This window comes from Aethalodelphis obliquidens, unplaced genomic scaffold, assembly GCF_003676395.1.
Source record: "Aethalodelphis obliquidens isolate GAN/ISIS:26980383/991018 unplaced genomic scaffold, ASM367639v1 scaffold62, whole genome shotgun sequence".
NCBI classification, from domain to species: Eukaryota; Metazoa; Chordata; class Mammalia; order Artiodactyla; family Delphinidae; genus Aethalodelphis; species Aethalodelphis obliquidens.
In genome coordinates this window covers 8,357,370-8,374,477 of record NW_020838006.1, presented here as the reverse complement: position 1 = coordinate 8,374,477, position 17,108 = coordinate 8,357,370, and the positions used below count along the sequence as shown (strand labels likewise).

The window sequence follows — 17,108 nt, the reverse complement described above, 5'->3', positions numbered from 1 at the left end:
CTGGGTTTAATGTTTCCTCCCAACAGTTGCCAACTCACCCACGATCGCATCCCTGGGATGTCACCACTCACTCAGTAAAATTCCAAGACAGCACGGCTCCAGGCCGGGCTGTGGTTTCCTATGATATGGACTTTTAATCCCAATTGTCTGTTACAGATCAGAGATTCATAATAACCTTGATGTGGGCTGAGTTTTGCCTTTCTCAGTACTGTTCAGGGAGGCTCAAGGGGGTGTGTTTATTTGGAGAGGGAGCACTAAAGTACATCCCACCTTGGGACCTGTCTCCAGCTGACCTGATGCCTGCAAGGCTTCCTATTTTCCTTCTTCTGTCTGATTATTGCACCCCAAGGCCTTCACCAGCCTACTGATCTCCACGGGACTGTGTCACAACAACATTCAAGCACTGGGCTAGACAGAGCTGTAGCACACGCCATCCCTATAGGTGAGGCTGCAGAAATCATTCTAAAAGCAAACTCCTCCAACATCTTTTTTGTAGAGAGATGAGCACTTCTCATTCATTTCTACATCTCTGTGCTTTGGTTGGACGGATCTTAGATTGATGTAAAGGCACCTGGAATATTTGCACCATCCGCCAGTGCCTCCCTGCAGACTCTCACCCCTCATTATCAGATGCTTATCTGAGGGGCAGGCACAGAGCTCCATTATCCATTATTGGGACCTCCCTGGCAGTCCAGTGGTTAGGACTCTGCACTGTCACTGCCAAGGGCTCAGGTTCAATCCCTGGTCAGAGAACTAAGACCTCCCATGCTGTGCGGTGTGGAAAAAAACAAAAAACAAAACCCTGCCATTATTGTAAGGACAGAGGAGGCAAAGAGCTCGTGGATTCTTTAGAAAGTGGTTTTGAAACGATTTTGACTTCTTGGTTAAGACAACCTCCACATACAATATAATTAAATAGCAAGCGAGTAAAACAATTTAAGAGGAACTGTTACAAAAATATACATAGTTTTCATTCATATTCAGGAGAAGTGACACATTTGGAAAACACTGGGGCTGCTCATGTAAAATAATAAAGGAACATGATGAATAATTTTGAGCCAATAAATAAGACAACTTAATGAAATGGATGGATCCCAAGAAGATACATATTATCAAAGTTCACTCAAGAAGAAATAAATACCCTAAGTATCTGAGGTTCAGATACACCAGGCTGAGGAAGAACTTTACATAAATATTTAAGGCGTGGTCATTACATGACTGATTGGATTTACCGATAAATTGCTTACGTGGAAATATGCATCCTTTGTAAACAAAAGTAATGCCATGGATCCAATCTAAGAAAGATGCAAAGGAGGATCTTAAGAAGGACCCGTGTGTTGGACGCAAAGGCTGTGTGGGTGAAAATCTTTGCGTGTTCGATCTGAAAGGGCCAGTAGCCCAACACCCTCAATTTTTAGATACAACTGCTGATCAGAGAGAGTAAGCAATTAGCCCAAGGCCACACGGCTAGTTAGTAAGAACTGAAAGAATTCTTCCACAGATCCTGAATCTTTTGGAGCAATGGTTCAGACAGGTTTGGGGGAGTCATTTGTAACCATGGAATAAAGCAAAGCTCACGGGATCATCCAGAGGAAATGGAGCCGGACGCAGACTCCTCAACAGGCAACAATACCTACGCAAAGCAGCCTCACTTTAGCTTTACTCCAGTTATTAAGCCATCCAGCATCCCAACTTGGCAAAATAAAGTCACCCAGTGCTCCTGAAGCTGGCAATAAACAAGTGAGCTCGTCCCTGATATCCTCGTAGACAGGATGATCTAAAAAAACAACTCCCTGAAGTGAACTAAGATTCCAAACAAAGAAGAGTGATGCTAGGGGAAAGCAGATTAAGGTACAAACTTTTCTTCCTTTAGGGAATTAAAACCGGGTTTGGTTTTCCTCTCATTGGAAAGTAGGGGAAATCGCAGTGCCAAGACCCTGACTGCATCCAACAGGTTCCGTAAAGCTCTACCAGCGGCCCCAATATCCACCCTGAGTGCCAGAGTCAAGGGGGGCCTCGCCTACACCTCTGCTGTCAGAGTACCTGGTGGTCCTCACTGCCATGGGAGCCTGCATGGCCACCACCAGCCCCACCTCCCAGGATGGCTACAAAGACCATAGCAAGATGACAGGCAGAAGGTCACCTGCATATAGTAAGCATTCAGTCCCTCGTGGTTAAATCAGATTGACAACGGCAGCACCAAGGCTACGGCTCTTCAATTAAGAAGCCAATCTCAGGGACTTCCCTGGTGGTCCAGTGGTTAAGAATCCGCCTTCCAATGCAGAGGACAGGGGTTCGATCCCTGGTTGGGGAACTAAGATCCCATATGCCTCAGGGCAACTAAGCCCGTGCGCCACAACTTAGAGAGCCTGTGTGCCACAACTACAGAACCCATGAGCTGCAACTATTGAGCCCATGCACTCTGGAGCCCGCGTGCCACAACTAGAGAGAAGCCCAACTGCCACAATGAAGAGCCTGCCCGCTGCAACGAAAGATACCCTGTGCTGCAACTAAGACCTGACGCAGCCAAAAATAAATAATTAAATCAATTAATTAATAATTAAAAAAAAAAAGCCAATCTCAGTGCGCAGAAACTTAGGTGGTTCACTCAAACAGACCGACTGCTGCATCTAGGCTTTTTGAGAGCATCCTTTACAAATATTTCCACAAAGACTGCTGCCTTCCGAGCCTTGATAGGGGTAGACCTTGGCAGCTCTGGCTTCTTTAGCTGTGGTTAAGCTTCTTCAGGATCCCCTGCAATGCTATCTCTTGGCGTTTGCCCCAAAATATATGATTTGCAGGGGTGGAGTCTACTAAGTAAATGGGCCTTGCTTGGCAAGATTCCAGACACCCAGCCCTGATGCCAGGCATGTGTGGCAGACCATCCGTAAACAGGTATTCCATGAATGAACCCAGTAAATCCATAACGTGCAGGAAAACAGCCTCGTGGTTGAGTTCACAATCCTCAGAATGTGCCGGGTGATCAAAGCAATCCTGTACTCAGGATTTTTCAGCTGTTTCTGCCCCCAAATCTATCGAAAGCTACTCAGTCATCAACACACTATGGGGTCAGCACAGTCATGGACCCTGCAGGTGCCCACCCAGATGCTCTTACCAGGCAGCGGCTGCCACTCACCAGCTCTTATGACTGATGGCGACAGGAAAGGTACAAAAGACAGGCTCCTTAGCCCACGGTAAGATCAGCTCCTTGGTGCAGTGCAAGCCCCAGAACTCCCAGCTGAGACCACATCCTTGCTTAGCTGTGTCTCCCGCTCACCTCGCTCCCCTACCCCCTTCTCCTGCCGGCCCTCCCCCCAAAATCACATGCACAAGAATCCCAATCTCAAGTTCTGCTTCTAGGGAACACAGACCCACACCACTGCCCCAAATTATGAGAAGTCTTCATATTTTATTATTTTATTTTGGCGGGGGGCCACGCTGAGCAGCACGTGGGATCCTCGTTTCCCCAACCAGGGATGGAACCCTCACCCCCTGCATTCAAAGCGCAGAGTCCTAACTACTAGACCGCCAGGGAAGTCCCAAGAGGTCTTTAAATTAAAAAAAAAGAAAAAAAAATTTTTTAAAAAGAATGAACACTAAGTGTTTTTGTGTTTCGTGGCATTTTCCAAATTCGTAAGTAGAAGGCATTCCTTCTCTTGTGTTTCATTAAAAACAAAAGGCAATGAATTACCCAGAGATGCCTCGAGTGTCTTCAAGCTATTTCTTTCACACACCGTTCTTACCTTTGTTCAGGTCTGCAATGGATCTAATATCATTTCTCCAAGAAGCCTTCAACCCACTCTCAATATGTATGAATATGTCTATGTAACACGTATGAAGACCCTCAACCGGCTCCACCTCCTTCTTCACTCATCTTGCTTCTTCTTCATGGAAACTTACCACTATTGGTGTTACAACATTTGCTTTTGCTCTACAACATTTACAGATGCTTTAATCTGTCTCCCCAGCTCTCTAGGTCTGTTCTGATACAATAGCCATCAGCTACATGTGGCTATTTTCAATTTAAATTGAAATTAATAAAAATTGCTGTGCCTACCACAGTGGCATATAGTAGACACTCAATAAATATATGTGAGCCAAAAGAAAGGGTACAAATGAACTTATTTACAAAACCGAAGTAGAGTCACGGATGTAAAAAACAAACTATGGTTACCAGGAGATGGGGGTGGGGAGGGATAAATAGGGAGATTGGGATTGACATATACATACTACTATATATAAAATACATAACTAATAAGAACCAGAGGTATAGCACAGGGAACTCTATTCAATACTGTGTGATGGCCTATATGGGAAAAGAATGTAAAAAAAAAAAAAGAGTGGATAGATGTATAACTGATTCACTTTGCTGTACACCTGAAACTAACACAACATTGTAAATCAACTACACTCCAATAAAAATTATAAATAAATAAATAAATAAATAAAGGTAAGTGAAAGAATGGTTCCTGGTGATCATCAGTGATTTCCTAAAATCTAATTTGGTAACTTTTTACACTTTATCAGAACAGGATGGAGAAATGAAGGATGGGCTAACTTAAGTGTTGGCACCCCACAGGGACAGGGCTGATGCTACGTGTCAGGTAGGTGCCTCAACTGATAAATGCCAAGAAGCTCAGTGGCTATGATAATAAAAGGTTCTTGCTCCTATGAAATCTCATGTGGACTAAGCAGCCTTCCTCCATAGCACATCCTCCTGGGTTGCCGCAGTGGTGGGAGAGACACAATGGCAGTGCCTGCTTTCGTGAGAAGTGACACACAGCACTTCCACCCATAGTCCAGTGGCCCCAACCAACCCAAAGGTCTTGGGTTGGACTCTCCCCAAAGCAGAGGCTGGGGAAAGGATTTGGGTTGATTGGGGAGGTGATCCTGGGATGTACTGGAGGAGGCGAAAGAAATGAGGCAGTACAGCATCACGAATGAGCAGGTTACTGCTGTGAGCAACCTGGACTCAGCTCTGCTGGGAACCTCTGGGGAGAACAGGTAGAGCATGCCCAAGGGTTGGCCCACCAGTGGGGCAAGGAAACTGTGATATGTATCCACCCATTCCCCTCTATCAGTGGTTCAGGGCTGCTTCTAGGAGCACTAACTACCCAGAACTTCTGGCTTTCCCCAAGAATGGTCCAACCATGCCCCTGCCACCAGAGAAAGCCCTCCAGTAGGATTGCAGTGCATTGTAGGGGAAGCATCAGAATGAGGACTGTGGGCAGGGACTTAGCATCTGCTAAAGAAGGGAAGCATGTGGATATCTGGAGAGCACCAGCTGTCTCTATATAAACACCCAAGCTCCAGAGGATTCTAGTTGTAGCCGATCCGAAACCAACAAAGCACGTGAATGAAACTGAACAACCAGCTTCATTCAACCCATTCCTGGAAAGATACTCCTGAAACCAAGGCTATTATTGCTGGGAGATCTGCTCATCCAATTGGCCCTGAGATCCAAAGATGCTCCTTGAAGGGTGCCCTGGACTAGTTTGTGGGTGTGGAGATGGCTGATAGGAAAAATGCTCCACAAGTTTTGGGGGGATTCCAAGCCTGTTCACAAGTAGTATGTGGTCTCTGGGGGTGACCGGTAAGCACTTGCTTACAAACCATTTATCACAAGTTCCAAAGAGACGGAGCAGAGGAAGGGCACACGTATCCCTGGAGGGCCTGGGAGGTGCTGCCATGAAGGTGATGCCTACGAAGACGCCAAGAGACAAGTGGAAATTTGTCAGGCGTGAGGACAGGCAGGATGGAAGCCACTTCCAGCAGCTTGGCCCCGTTGGTGTGTTAGGTTAGTAATTCACACAAAGAGGAAATACCAAGCTACCTTTTAAATTAATTAATGCTGAAAACCTTCATTAACACAAGATTTCACTCTAACCACCAGAGATTTGTTTCTGTGACATTTTTACTTGTGTGTTTGGGTGGCCTCATGTTTTCTGCCCTCTGCTTCAACAAAGTGCAATTTCCATACTTCTTTTTTTTCCAGGCTTCCATTTACCTGGCAGCACGCCTGCTCTCTCCTCGAAGAATTTTGAGCTTCTCTGTCCAAAAACACAGAGTGGAAAGTGAATCGTTGGTGTTCTTAAAAACTGAAGGCAGGGCTTCCCTGGTGGCGCAGTGGTTAGGAGTCCGCCTGCCGATGCAGGGGACACAGGTTCGTGCCCCGGTCCGGGAAGATCCCACATGCCGCGGAGCGGCTGGGCCCGTGAGCCATGGCCGCTGAGCCTGCGCATCCGGAGCCTGTGCTCCGCAACGGGAGAGGCCACAACAGTGAGAGGCCCATGTACCGCAAAAACACACACACACACACACACACAAACAAACAAACAAAAAAATACTGAAGGCAGATCACTAAGCTCACATGATATGGGATGACAGCTTCAATCTCAAAACCATCCCCAATTTTTCAAATGTTTTTCACTGTCCTCAAACATACAGAAGACAAAACAAGTGTGTGATTAATTAGGCAAAGTGTTACCGAGCCCTCTCCCATGGGTCAGAAGCAGCACTCACAAGAGACAGGCTAACTCAGAGCATCCAAATGAACCCTAACTAAATGTCCTGGAGAGGAAAGAACAGATACCCCAAGATGCAACAGCTCCTCAGAAACTGGTTCAGGAGGGCTCAAGTCAGTTAGCAAAGGTGGGATGGTGGATATGGCTGAACAAAGCTCTGCCCTAGGGGCTTCCCTGGTGGTGCAGTGGTTGAGAGTCCGCCTGCCGATGCAGGGGACACGGGTTCGTGACCCCGGTCCGGGAAGATCCCACATGCCGCGGAGTGGCTGGGCCCGTGAGCCATGGCCGCTGGGCCTGCGCGTCCGGAGCCTGTGCTCTGCAACGGGAGAGGCCACAGCAGTGAGAGGCCCGCGTACCGCAAAAAAAAAAAAAAAAAGCTCTGCCCTAAAGCTCATCTGTTCTTCCCGTGGATGCGTGTGGTGCTCCCTCTCCTCCCCCTGGGCAGCGGCACCATCAACCCTGTCCCCTGCCCCCCCTCAACCAAGAGTCAGCTGGGACTCCCATTCCCTTCCTTCACTGCCCACATCCAGTCAATCTCCACTCCAAGTCCTGGAGATTCCATTTACTTTTTTTTTTTTTTTTTTTTTTGGGCCGCGCCACATGGCTCACGGGGTCTTAGTTCCCCTACCAGGGATTGAACCTGGGCCCTCAGCAGTGGAAGTGCCAAGTACTAACCACTGGGCCGCCAGGGAACTCCCTCTACTTCCTAAATGTCTCTCAAATCTGACACCTCCTCTCCATTCTCTTAACTACTTGCTGCTTGAATGCCCCTCCTCCACCATGACATCGGACCCAGACCATCTGTCTCTGGCTCTTCTTCCTACCCCTCACCTACCCACACACCTGGACAAAGTGAGGTCTCTAAACCATAAAGTGGGTCATCTTTCCTCTGCCCCAACTAAACACTCCAGTGGGTTTCCACCTGTTTCTCAAATTCTACGGGATCCTCAGACATTCTGGGGGTTCACAAGTTCTCCAAAATTATTTTTTGTTTAACTTTGTGCTTTCACTTTAATGAGCATCTTTTTAATAGAATATCAATAGAAACTTATTCTAGAACATCCAAATGAGCATGTTATGACCAAGTACTGCCACATAATTCCACTGTGTGTATTCCTGCATTTATGGTATAGTTGGCAATAAGAAATATGATGATTATTATTATTTTAATTGTCACAGGCCAATGAGAAAACAAGTCAGGCTTAATAGAGACAAAGGAAACTGATGAGAAAATTAAGCCATCATATAACCCATGTGGTACGGCACACAGCCTCCCATAAGAATGGAACAACTGTTTTTAGACCCAGAAACAATGATTTGGTTTTAGCAAGAGTGACTTCATCCATCACATTAAATTCATGGAGTTAATCTGAATTTACTCGATTTGTAGCTGTGTTGATATTTTATTCATATATTTGTTTTGGTTTTATGGTCATATGAGAGCTCTAAATATAAAGTGCTTAGACATATTTGAATTGCACTATAATAAAAATAATTTAAGCCACCACTAGATGCTATAAGATTTCTTTTTCCTTTAAATAAATTCACATATTACTCCCATTTGAGAAACTCGGGCTTTCAGAATGAGGTTTAAGCTACAAAACAAGGCATACGTGGGAGAGACAGTGACATTCTCTGAACTTTCATCCACACACCCCTCATTGTTTCCCAGCACCCTCACCATTGGTTCTGGCCAATGGGCTGTGGCATAAGCAACGATGCATCAGCTCTAGGCTGAAACACAGAAGAGCCAGAGAGTAACTCTCCCACGATCTCTTCCTACGCTGGTGACCACATAGGCCAATTTTTCCAAATGGTGTGGCTGCAAGATGGGAAAGCTCTGTCAGCTTGGCCCTCCACTGACCTAGGAAGGACACACAGTGGAAGTGAGAAGTAACTGTTGTTGTGTGAAGCTACTAGATGATGAAGTTGATTTGTTACTGCAGCAGAGCTTAGCCTATCCTGACTAATACATCTTCAGGAACAGCAGTCTACCTCACTGACCAAGCCCTTCCCATCATACTCCAGGCTCCAAACAACATTTAGTTCAATGGCTTGAACACATCAAGTTGTTTCATGGCACCACCTTACCTTTGCACATGCTGTTCCTTAATCCTAGAATGTCATTCCCCACACTCTTCTGCCCTCTTCCCTATCCTGCCATTGTAATTCATCCTTTGAAACCTGGTTCAGATATAATTACCACCAGGACATTTCCCTCCCTTTTCCAACCCTCTTCCCCCATTCACCATTACCCATCAACTCTACAGAATGCTTATCTTGCCATGTGATAATTACACGTTTACATGCCTGTCCCTACCCCACCTCCAAACACACTGTGGCAGGGTCAGTGGCTTATTCATCTCCACACTATCAAGACCAGCATGCAGCAGAAGTAGGCAGCATTTGGCCATTTGGCCAGGAAGAGCTTCCTCCAGGGGGCTGGTCCTAAGGCACTGGAAGGAAGTTAAGTTAGATCCATCACGCCCCTGGAGGAAACACCTGACTCAACAGCAACAAGACCAGTGAGTCTCAGCTGTCTCTGCCCCAGTCCCAGGCCAGACACGCCAAGGAATCCTGAACCCTCCCCATCATCTCCCCAAACACATTGCTCTTCAGCCCCCAGGAAGGACTCAGACTTTACCTGGGGTGGCGGGGTCGGGGGATGAGGGGAGCAGCCTAGGGCCTTGTACTCAAAGTGTGGTCCACACTTAAGAACTGAGGAGCTAGTGAGAAAAGCAGAACCTCAGGTTCCATCCCGACTCCTGGGTCAGAATCCACATTTTAGCAAGATCCCCAAATGATTCATATGCCCAATAACATTTGAGAGGCACTGGCCCAAGGCACCCAAACAGAATCTCTCCAACCTGAAAGGTAACTTTAATAACAATACTTCTATACACTGATGTATGCAATTATATCTCAATAAAACTGGAAGAAGAAAAAAACTCATGAAAAAAAATAACAGTACTTTCTCTTCGTAATAATATCTGCAAAGTGCTTTACATCAGCGGTCCCCAGCCTTTATGGCACCAGGGACCAGTTTCATGGAAGACAAGACGGGGGGGGGGGCCGGGGGGGGATGGTTCAGGCGGCAATGCGAGCGATGGGGAGTAATGGGGAGCGGCAGATGAAGCTTTGCTTGCCCGGCCCACTACTCACCTCCTGCAGTGCGGCCCAGTTCCTAACAGGCCACGGACCAGCCTTTTCAAAGAACTCCCCCACATACGAATCTTCAAAAGAGGCTCTGTGTTACCACCAGATGGTTTAGGCATTAACAGGAGGCTACCAAAGGAAAAAGTGGGAAACTCTGGGTACCAGATACGATAGCCCCCTGGATGAAAGGTAAGGAAACATCATCAGGCAAGAGCCTCTGACTAACAAAGCCTGTCCAAGCCCCTCACAAGCCCCGGTACTGGTCTGCAGCTTGGGGGCTGGGGACCCCTGCTTTGTATTACTCAATCCTCAGAACAATTTGCTCATGTCCATTTTACCAATGAGGAAACTGAGACTCAACGTGTCTGGGTACCTTGCCCACCATCATACAGCTTTGAAGAGTCAGAGTCAGAATTTGAAGGCAGTTCTGCTGGACTCAAGAGTTGTAACCCCCATCACCACCCACTACACGGCACCCTGCCATTCACAAGCACTTAGCCTTCCAGACCAGCTCTGGAGACCTCCGTGCCCCTTCACACAGCCGCTGGACAGTATTTCCCTCTATTCCATCACTTACTTCCAACACCACCATGCCTCCACATACACCACTGTCCCTGAGACACTGCCAGTTCTCCCTGGGCAAGGATTTTATGGACTTGCTAAATGATTGTTTGATGAGTCAATGAAAATATTTCCCCTTCATCATCAGACAACCCTCTGAGGATGGCTGGATAATTATTATTAAGTAAAGAAAGGTGAAGACACTGAGGTTCCCAGAGAAGCTGAATGACTTGCACCAGATCACCAGGAAGCCTCAGACCTCTGGGGATAGGATGGAACTGAACTCCCTGACTCCCAGGACAGCCCCTTCCACTCTCCCTGTATTTCCCTCTTCTGACCTACATTACCAGGCAGTTAAAAACATCCTTGTCGGACTTCCCTGGTGGCGCAGTGGTTGGGAGTCCGCCTGACGATGCGGGGGGCGCGGGTTTGTGCCCCGGTCCGGGAGGATCCCGCGTGCCGCGGAGCGGCTGGGCCCGTGAGCCGTGGCCACTGAGCCTGCGCGTCCGGGGCCTGTGCTCCGCGGCGGGAGAAGCCACGGCAGTGAGAGGCCTGCGTACCGCAAAAAATAAACAAAACAAAACAAAACAAAATCCTTGTCAAAGAACTCCCCCATATATGCATCTTCAAAAGGGGCTCTGTGTTACCACCAGATGGGCCAAATTTAGACATTAACAGGAGGCCACCAAAGGAAAAGGTGGGAAACTCTGGGTACCAGATACAATAGCCCCCTGGATGCAAGGAAAGGAAACATCATCAGGCAAGAGCCTCTGACTAACGAAGCCCGTCCAAGCCCCTCACAATGACCCCATGTCAAGGCAGAGGCCCCCTGGAAGGCCAGGCTGGTGGAGACACACCCACCCTCCCTGGAGTCTGTGGTATTGTGGTTCCACTGATCAAGACAGCCCTTTCTTTCCCTTTATTGTCTTTAGAAAGAAGCTAAGACATTTAATCAGCTCCACATGTAACCAGAGAAAAGCAACACACCTGCCTGAAATATTCAAATATTTAGGAAAACACAGGAGGGAAATTTCCCTTGAACTGGTTAAAAGAGGGATGAGAGAAGCCAAGAGTGAGATCTTGGGACAATGAAGCAACTCTCCATTTTGTTTTGCTTTTCTGAGCATTACACCCAAGCACCATGCCACCCATTGGGCACTGCCGAAGGCACCCAGATGAGAAGTTAATGGCCTGGGCACAGGGCTCCATCTGCTAGGAGGCACCTTGTGAAAATTCACACCAAGGCACTCTGCAGGCTAGCGCAGGCTACCCAGTGCTGATGATACAGCCCTACTCTAGAAATGTTTGATTGGGTTCCCTAGAATCAGATCCTGAGATAGGAATCCCTAGGAAAGTGTTTTATTGGGAAGTATTCCTAGGAAGAAACTGGTAGGGGAGTGAAGACGTGAGTCCAGAAAGAGAAGCAAACCCAGCAATGACCCCTGGAGATCAATGTGACACCACTCCACAGTGGATTTCTACAGACAGAGTACGTCACACCTGGCTGTGTCCCAATCAAGGGCAAGGGAGCGGGACTATATACACTCGGGCACCCATCAGGCATTGGTTAGGGGCTGCCCCCAGGGGAGATGGCAACTCCCAGGCCCGCCTTGCTCTCAGCTCCTTCAGACCAAGCAGACTCCAGCAGCCCCAACAAAGACGGTCATCCTCCAACGAAGGGGAGGGGCTGGCGGCTGGGAGTGAAAGCGCCCAGGGTACCAGTGTGCACAAAGGGCTCTGAGGGGACACTGTGTCACACTGAAGTACCTGTGACAGTCCAGGGTCCAGTACTCCTTTCTCCAAGTTTTGCCCAAAGCCTGACCATGATAACGCTGACTCCATCTCAGCTATTCTGCGGCCTCACGGGGTTCTCACATTTCTTTGAGCTCACCATAAATGTACCTGGCTCAAAGACCTTTCAGACCTTCATGGAATGAGTTACAGAGCATCTTTCAGATATCGTTTTCTGCCTCTCTGTTCTTTTTCCAGGGAAGCATTTTCTGGCACCACCCAAAGCAATCCAAATATTAAACTGAAATGCTTTTATGAAGTTGGGCTGCCAGGCAAACCCAACATCCTTTTCCTTTTTTTCTTTCTTCCTGGGGCCCCTGTTTCTTGCTACCTTGCCCCTTAAGGATAAGCACAATGCTTGGCTACTACTCTAGATGCCCCATTCATTGTGATTGTGATTGTCAGCTCAACACTAGCCAACAGATCACCTCTGTAAGCAGTGACGTGGACTAACTTCACAGCTCCTAACACAACCATAAAGGCCCAGGACCACCTAATGCCAAGACAATCAGGAAGGAAGGACCCAGCTTCAAGTTGGCAGCTGTGATCTTGGACAACACAGCAAGTAAATGAAAGGAGATGGAATCCACAGGGAAGGGGGTAAGACAGAGGGAGAACTAATGTTGGAAATGAGTAACAGCAGAGTTCTCTCCACAACTTCTCCTCAACCCCCACTCCCAGCAGGCGGATACCCCGAAAAGGTGTCTCCAGACGCCTCTGCCCAGCCCTGCACAGTCTTCTTCCCACCTCACAACACCTCGCCCCCAGAGCCAGACACCCAAGGCAGTATAAATGCGGTCCTATATTTGAAATTATTGATGGGATATTTCACGAACTCATTTTCTTTTTTCTGTTTATGCCCAGACGCTCTGCCTCTAGCCTTTTCCCCTATAGTCTTTAGTTCTTCTGTGTGTTTCTTTATCTAGTTCTAAGGAGAATTTCCTTTCCTTTAGCTGGGTCACAAGAGCTGTGGAAACCTGGGTTTAAATCCCAGCTTGGTCGCTATTAAGCCATGTGACCTTGTGAACCTCTGCTTTCTCATCTGACAAATGGGGATAAATCCACCTTCCTTACAGGTCTGTGGAGAAGATGGATGAAATGAGGTCAACTCTAGGTAAAGCACCTGACATGTCGACATGCTCAATAAAGCCTGGCTCCCTCGCGGGCGCCTTCCCTCTCCGACAGCCCCACCGCACCTCCCAGGATGCCCCCGCGTTTCCCAGGCCAGCCCCTCTGGACAGCGAGGGACAGGAACCCAGATGGGGACAGCGTTAACCCTGACCCCGAGCAGGCGAGCTTCAGCTGGTGTGGCCACACACACACACACACACGCACCGCGCTTGCTCCGGGTACCCCCGCGGGACCGGCACTGAGGCCCCACAGCGCACGGAGCGGGGTCTCGAGTTGGGGAGACAGAAGGGCTTCCCCTACCCCGGCGGCGGCCCCGACCTGGTGGGCGCCAGAGCGCATGGTACTTACCCGGGGCGGGCTGAGCAGGGCAGCTGGGGGCGGGTCGTGCGGGGGGCGGCGGCGGGCGCGGGGCGGGCGAGGCGGCGGGCATGGCTCGGAGGCCCGGGAGCTAGGCGCAGGGCTTGGAGGCGCGGGGCCGCGGTTCGACGGCGGGGCGAGCGCGGCGCAAGCGGCGAGGAACCCGCTCCGCCCTCTCTCCTCGTTCCCTCCCGCCGCCCGCCCCGCGCCGCGCAGCGCCGGGCAACAGCCACGGGGAACGTCTCTGGGGGCGCCGGCTTAGCAACAGCGCGCCGCCCAGCCTTTCTCCCAGCACCCGCACCCGCCCCGCCCTGCTCCGCGCGCCGAGCCGGGCGGGGCCCGCTTTGAACTTGCTCACACACCCCCAGTCTTCTCCAGGGAGCGCCCGAGGTGGCCCTCGGGGACCCCTCCGCAGCCCGCCTCTGTCAGATCGCAGGGCGTGCCCTAGAGCCAGGCGCGGTCGGGCTTTGAAACTGAGCCTCGCCCACGTTCTCTGTGGGTGGCGGACCAAAGGCGTCCCCAGGACCCGGGAAGTCCTCGCCCCTCCTGTTCGTTCAGAGACCAGGCTTCCCGCACTGATCCCTTCCTCCTACCCCATCCCCGCTACGCTCACACATTGACCCTGCAGCCGTCCTATATCCTGCTTGCCCCACAGATTCAGAGAACTGCTCACATGCCGTCCACACCCGTGACCTCAAAGATACAGCCTGCAAACCTCCCTCCAGCCTCACGTCTTCCTGGTACCATCTAAAAGCTGCTCAGTGCCCCTTGCGTTGTTCTACCCCTCCCAAGCCCACCACACGTCTAATCCTCCCATTTGCAGATAGATCCCCCATGTCTGCAGTCACAGTCCCATCTCCTCAAAGACTAGCTCCCAGGCCTCTCCTGGGAGAGATGATTAATGCAGGGAAGACCATGCCCATGTAGGGGAGCAGAATTTGCCACCCCAAACGATGTCTCTTTGGGATATTATTTTAAGCTAGTTATTTTCTGAGAAACGGCAGACGTGGGAAAAACTCCGAAAACCAAGTAGGAGTTACCCCCGTGTAAGAAACATTTACATTTGTAAAGGAAATCTCCATTTATTAGGTGTCTCCTTCACCGTACCTGGAAGAGGAGAAGGACCAAATCTCTCAAAATTCTTTTTTTTTCTTTCATTTCTAAGTCTTTCCTGAGTATTGTCACCTCATTTCTGAGTTTTTCTTTTTTTATTATTATATGAAACATATATTGTTATTTCTCAACATTTTTAAAAGGCCCTGATATAGAGCAAGTATTATTTTCCAAAATTATTTGAGCACACAGTTATATTAATATATCATGAAGAAATGGTTCTATAGAAGGAATAAATGAGAGTTCATGTGCAAGAACTAAGGAAAGGTATTTAAAGACATTTCCCCCCCCCTTTGGTCCACTCTGCGAGGCTTGTGGGATCTTAGTTGAACCCCAGACCTCGATAGTGAAAGCACGGAGTCCTAACCACTGGACCATCAGGGAATTCCCTAGAAATTCTAATCAATGGAGAAAGCGATGACAAATCTGCATCACAACCTTCCCCTTGTTTACTGTGCTTTTCATGGTAACCTCTACACCCTCAAGATCCTCTTTTGTCTTTAGGTGAGGATGGTGTTTAAGGTGAGGGCTTCAGCCATTTAGAAAGTTACTCAAGTTTTTCTGGGGCTGTCTCATGTATACATGTTATTACACTTAGCTTCATTTTTCTCCTGTTAGTCTGTCTCATGTCAATTCTGAGACCAGCCAGAAGATCCTAGAAGGTAGAGGAAAATTTGTTTCTCCCCCACACCCACCTCTCCACATGGCCACTGACATGATTACAGCAATGGTCTTGATGTTGCCTTGATCCATCAGGTCACAGAGTGGGCTTGTCTGATGTTGGTGTTCTGTGAAATTGTTCACGTTCCGCAGAACACTAAGACTGAGGCCAGATCTGCTCCTGTATGTCAGGGTCTGTCTTTCTCTTCCTCACACATAACAAGAAGTCTAGGAGAAGGCTATTCCGCGCTGGTTCAGCATCTCAGGGGTAACCTTAGGAATAAATCTCTTTCCAGGATTCCACATGGCCCCCTTCAACATATTGCCTTTTCCCCTCAGACTCAAGACTGTTGCCTCAGGGCCACAAAATGGCTGCAACAACCTCTGGAAGCCATTGTGTGCAAAGGAACTTCTGCTTCCAGCTGATTTGATGGCCAGACAACCCAAAGTGATCATCAAGGACCATTTTCAGCAATCCAGTTCACCAACAGTGAACAAAATGACAAAGGACCTGCCTCCCAGTCGCTCCCCTCTAGTCAGGGGAGGCAGGTAATGAAATAGCAAGTATGTTGCTAAATGGTGTGGAGAAAACAAAGGAAGGAGAAGGGAATAGGGAGTGGGGACTGTTGTTATTTTAAGTTGGGCAGACAGGAAAGACCTCACTGACAAGATGACATTTGAGCAAAAGCCTGAAGGAAGAAACTATTTGGAAATTTCTCTTGGAGGTAAGTGCCCCTCAGCTACTTAAATATTTCCTTTTTAGAAGCCATTGCAGCTACTCTTCCTGGCCCTATGATTTAAGAGCAAACAAAAGTTTTAAAAACTGAGTTTTAGGGTAAGGTTTAACTCTCATGGAGGAGAATTCAGATGACTTGTATTTTCTTTCTTGAAAAGCAGCAGTTCAGCAATGTTTAATTACTGGCTAGATAATCATTTATATGTTCATTATATACACATTAAACATACAAGGAACAACTTAGCTCAAGTTATCAGATTACCTCCCAGCAGTGAGGGATAAACGTGATACATCTTTTTTTTTTTTTTTTTTTTTTTTTGCCACAGCGTGCCGTGCAGCATGTGGACTCTTAGTTCCCTGACCAGGGATCGAACCCGTGCCCCCTGCAGTGGAAGTGTGGAGTCTTAACCACTGGACTGCCAGGGAAGTCCCTAAACATGATACATCTTCTCCAACACTGGAAGAAAATGCTAGTTACCGACTCCTATTCTCCCTTTCTGACCTAGTAAGACCCCAATTTTAAGCTGACCACACTGCAACCTAGAATAAAGAATAGATTTTCTAGCCTCCCTTTGTTACCGAACCAAACTAGGGTCTGCTCACCCACCACCCAGCAAAGACAATCTACTGACACCAGATTGTGATGAAGGAAAGTACAGTGTTTATTGCAGGACACCACACAAGGAGAATGGGCAGCTCATGATCAAAAGACCTGAACACCTCCATGGCTTTTAGGGAAGGGTTTTCAAAGGCAACATTTGGGATGAGGGTTGCAGCGTGTGGACTTCCTTCTGATTAGTTGGTGGTAAGGTAACAGAGTGATGTTTCAGGAATCTTAATCATCAACCTTCTGGTTCCAACCCATCTGGGGTCTACTCGCTTGAGGTCAGCACGTAGTCACCATCCTCCATCTGGGTAGTTGGTCTCAGTTTCTGCAGAACAATTTAAAGATATGTGTTGCTTCCTTGTGCTCGGTGGCCATGGCGGCAGCAGCAACAGACATTAGCGGCCCAGCTGCTAGGATCAGTTCCCCTGGGTTTCACCACCCCAGACTTCCTTCAGGGCGCCCTAGGCAGCAA

The 17,108-nt window shown here is 48.4% G+C and overlaps 1 protein-coding gene across 1 annotated transcript in view; it reads right to left on the bottom strand.

Moving 5' to 3' along the window:
- DCLK3 (doublecortin like kinase 3) overlaps positions 1 to 13,926 on the bottom strand; it is a 47,676-nt gene extending 33,750 nt beyond the window's left edge. Inside the window, exon 1 of the mRNA XM_027088201.1 lies at positions 13,512 to 13,926. Within this exon, the coding sequence (XP_026944002.1) occupies positions 13,512 to 13,593 (82 nt within the window). The 5' untranslated portion in view covers positions 13,594 to 13,926. The remainder of the gene's footprint in view (positions 1 to 13,511) is intronic.
- Between the last annotated feature and the right edge of the window lie 3,182 nt (positions 13,927 to 17,108).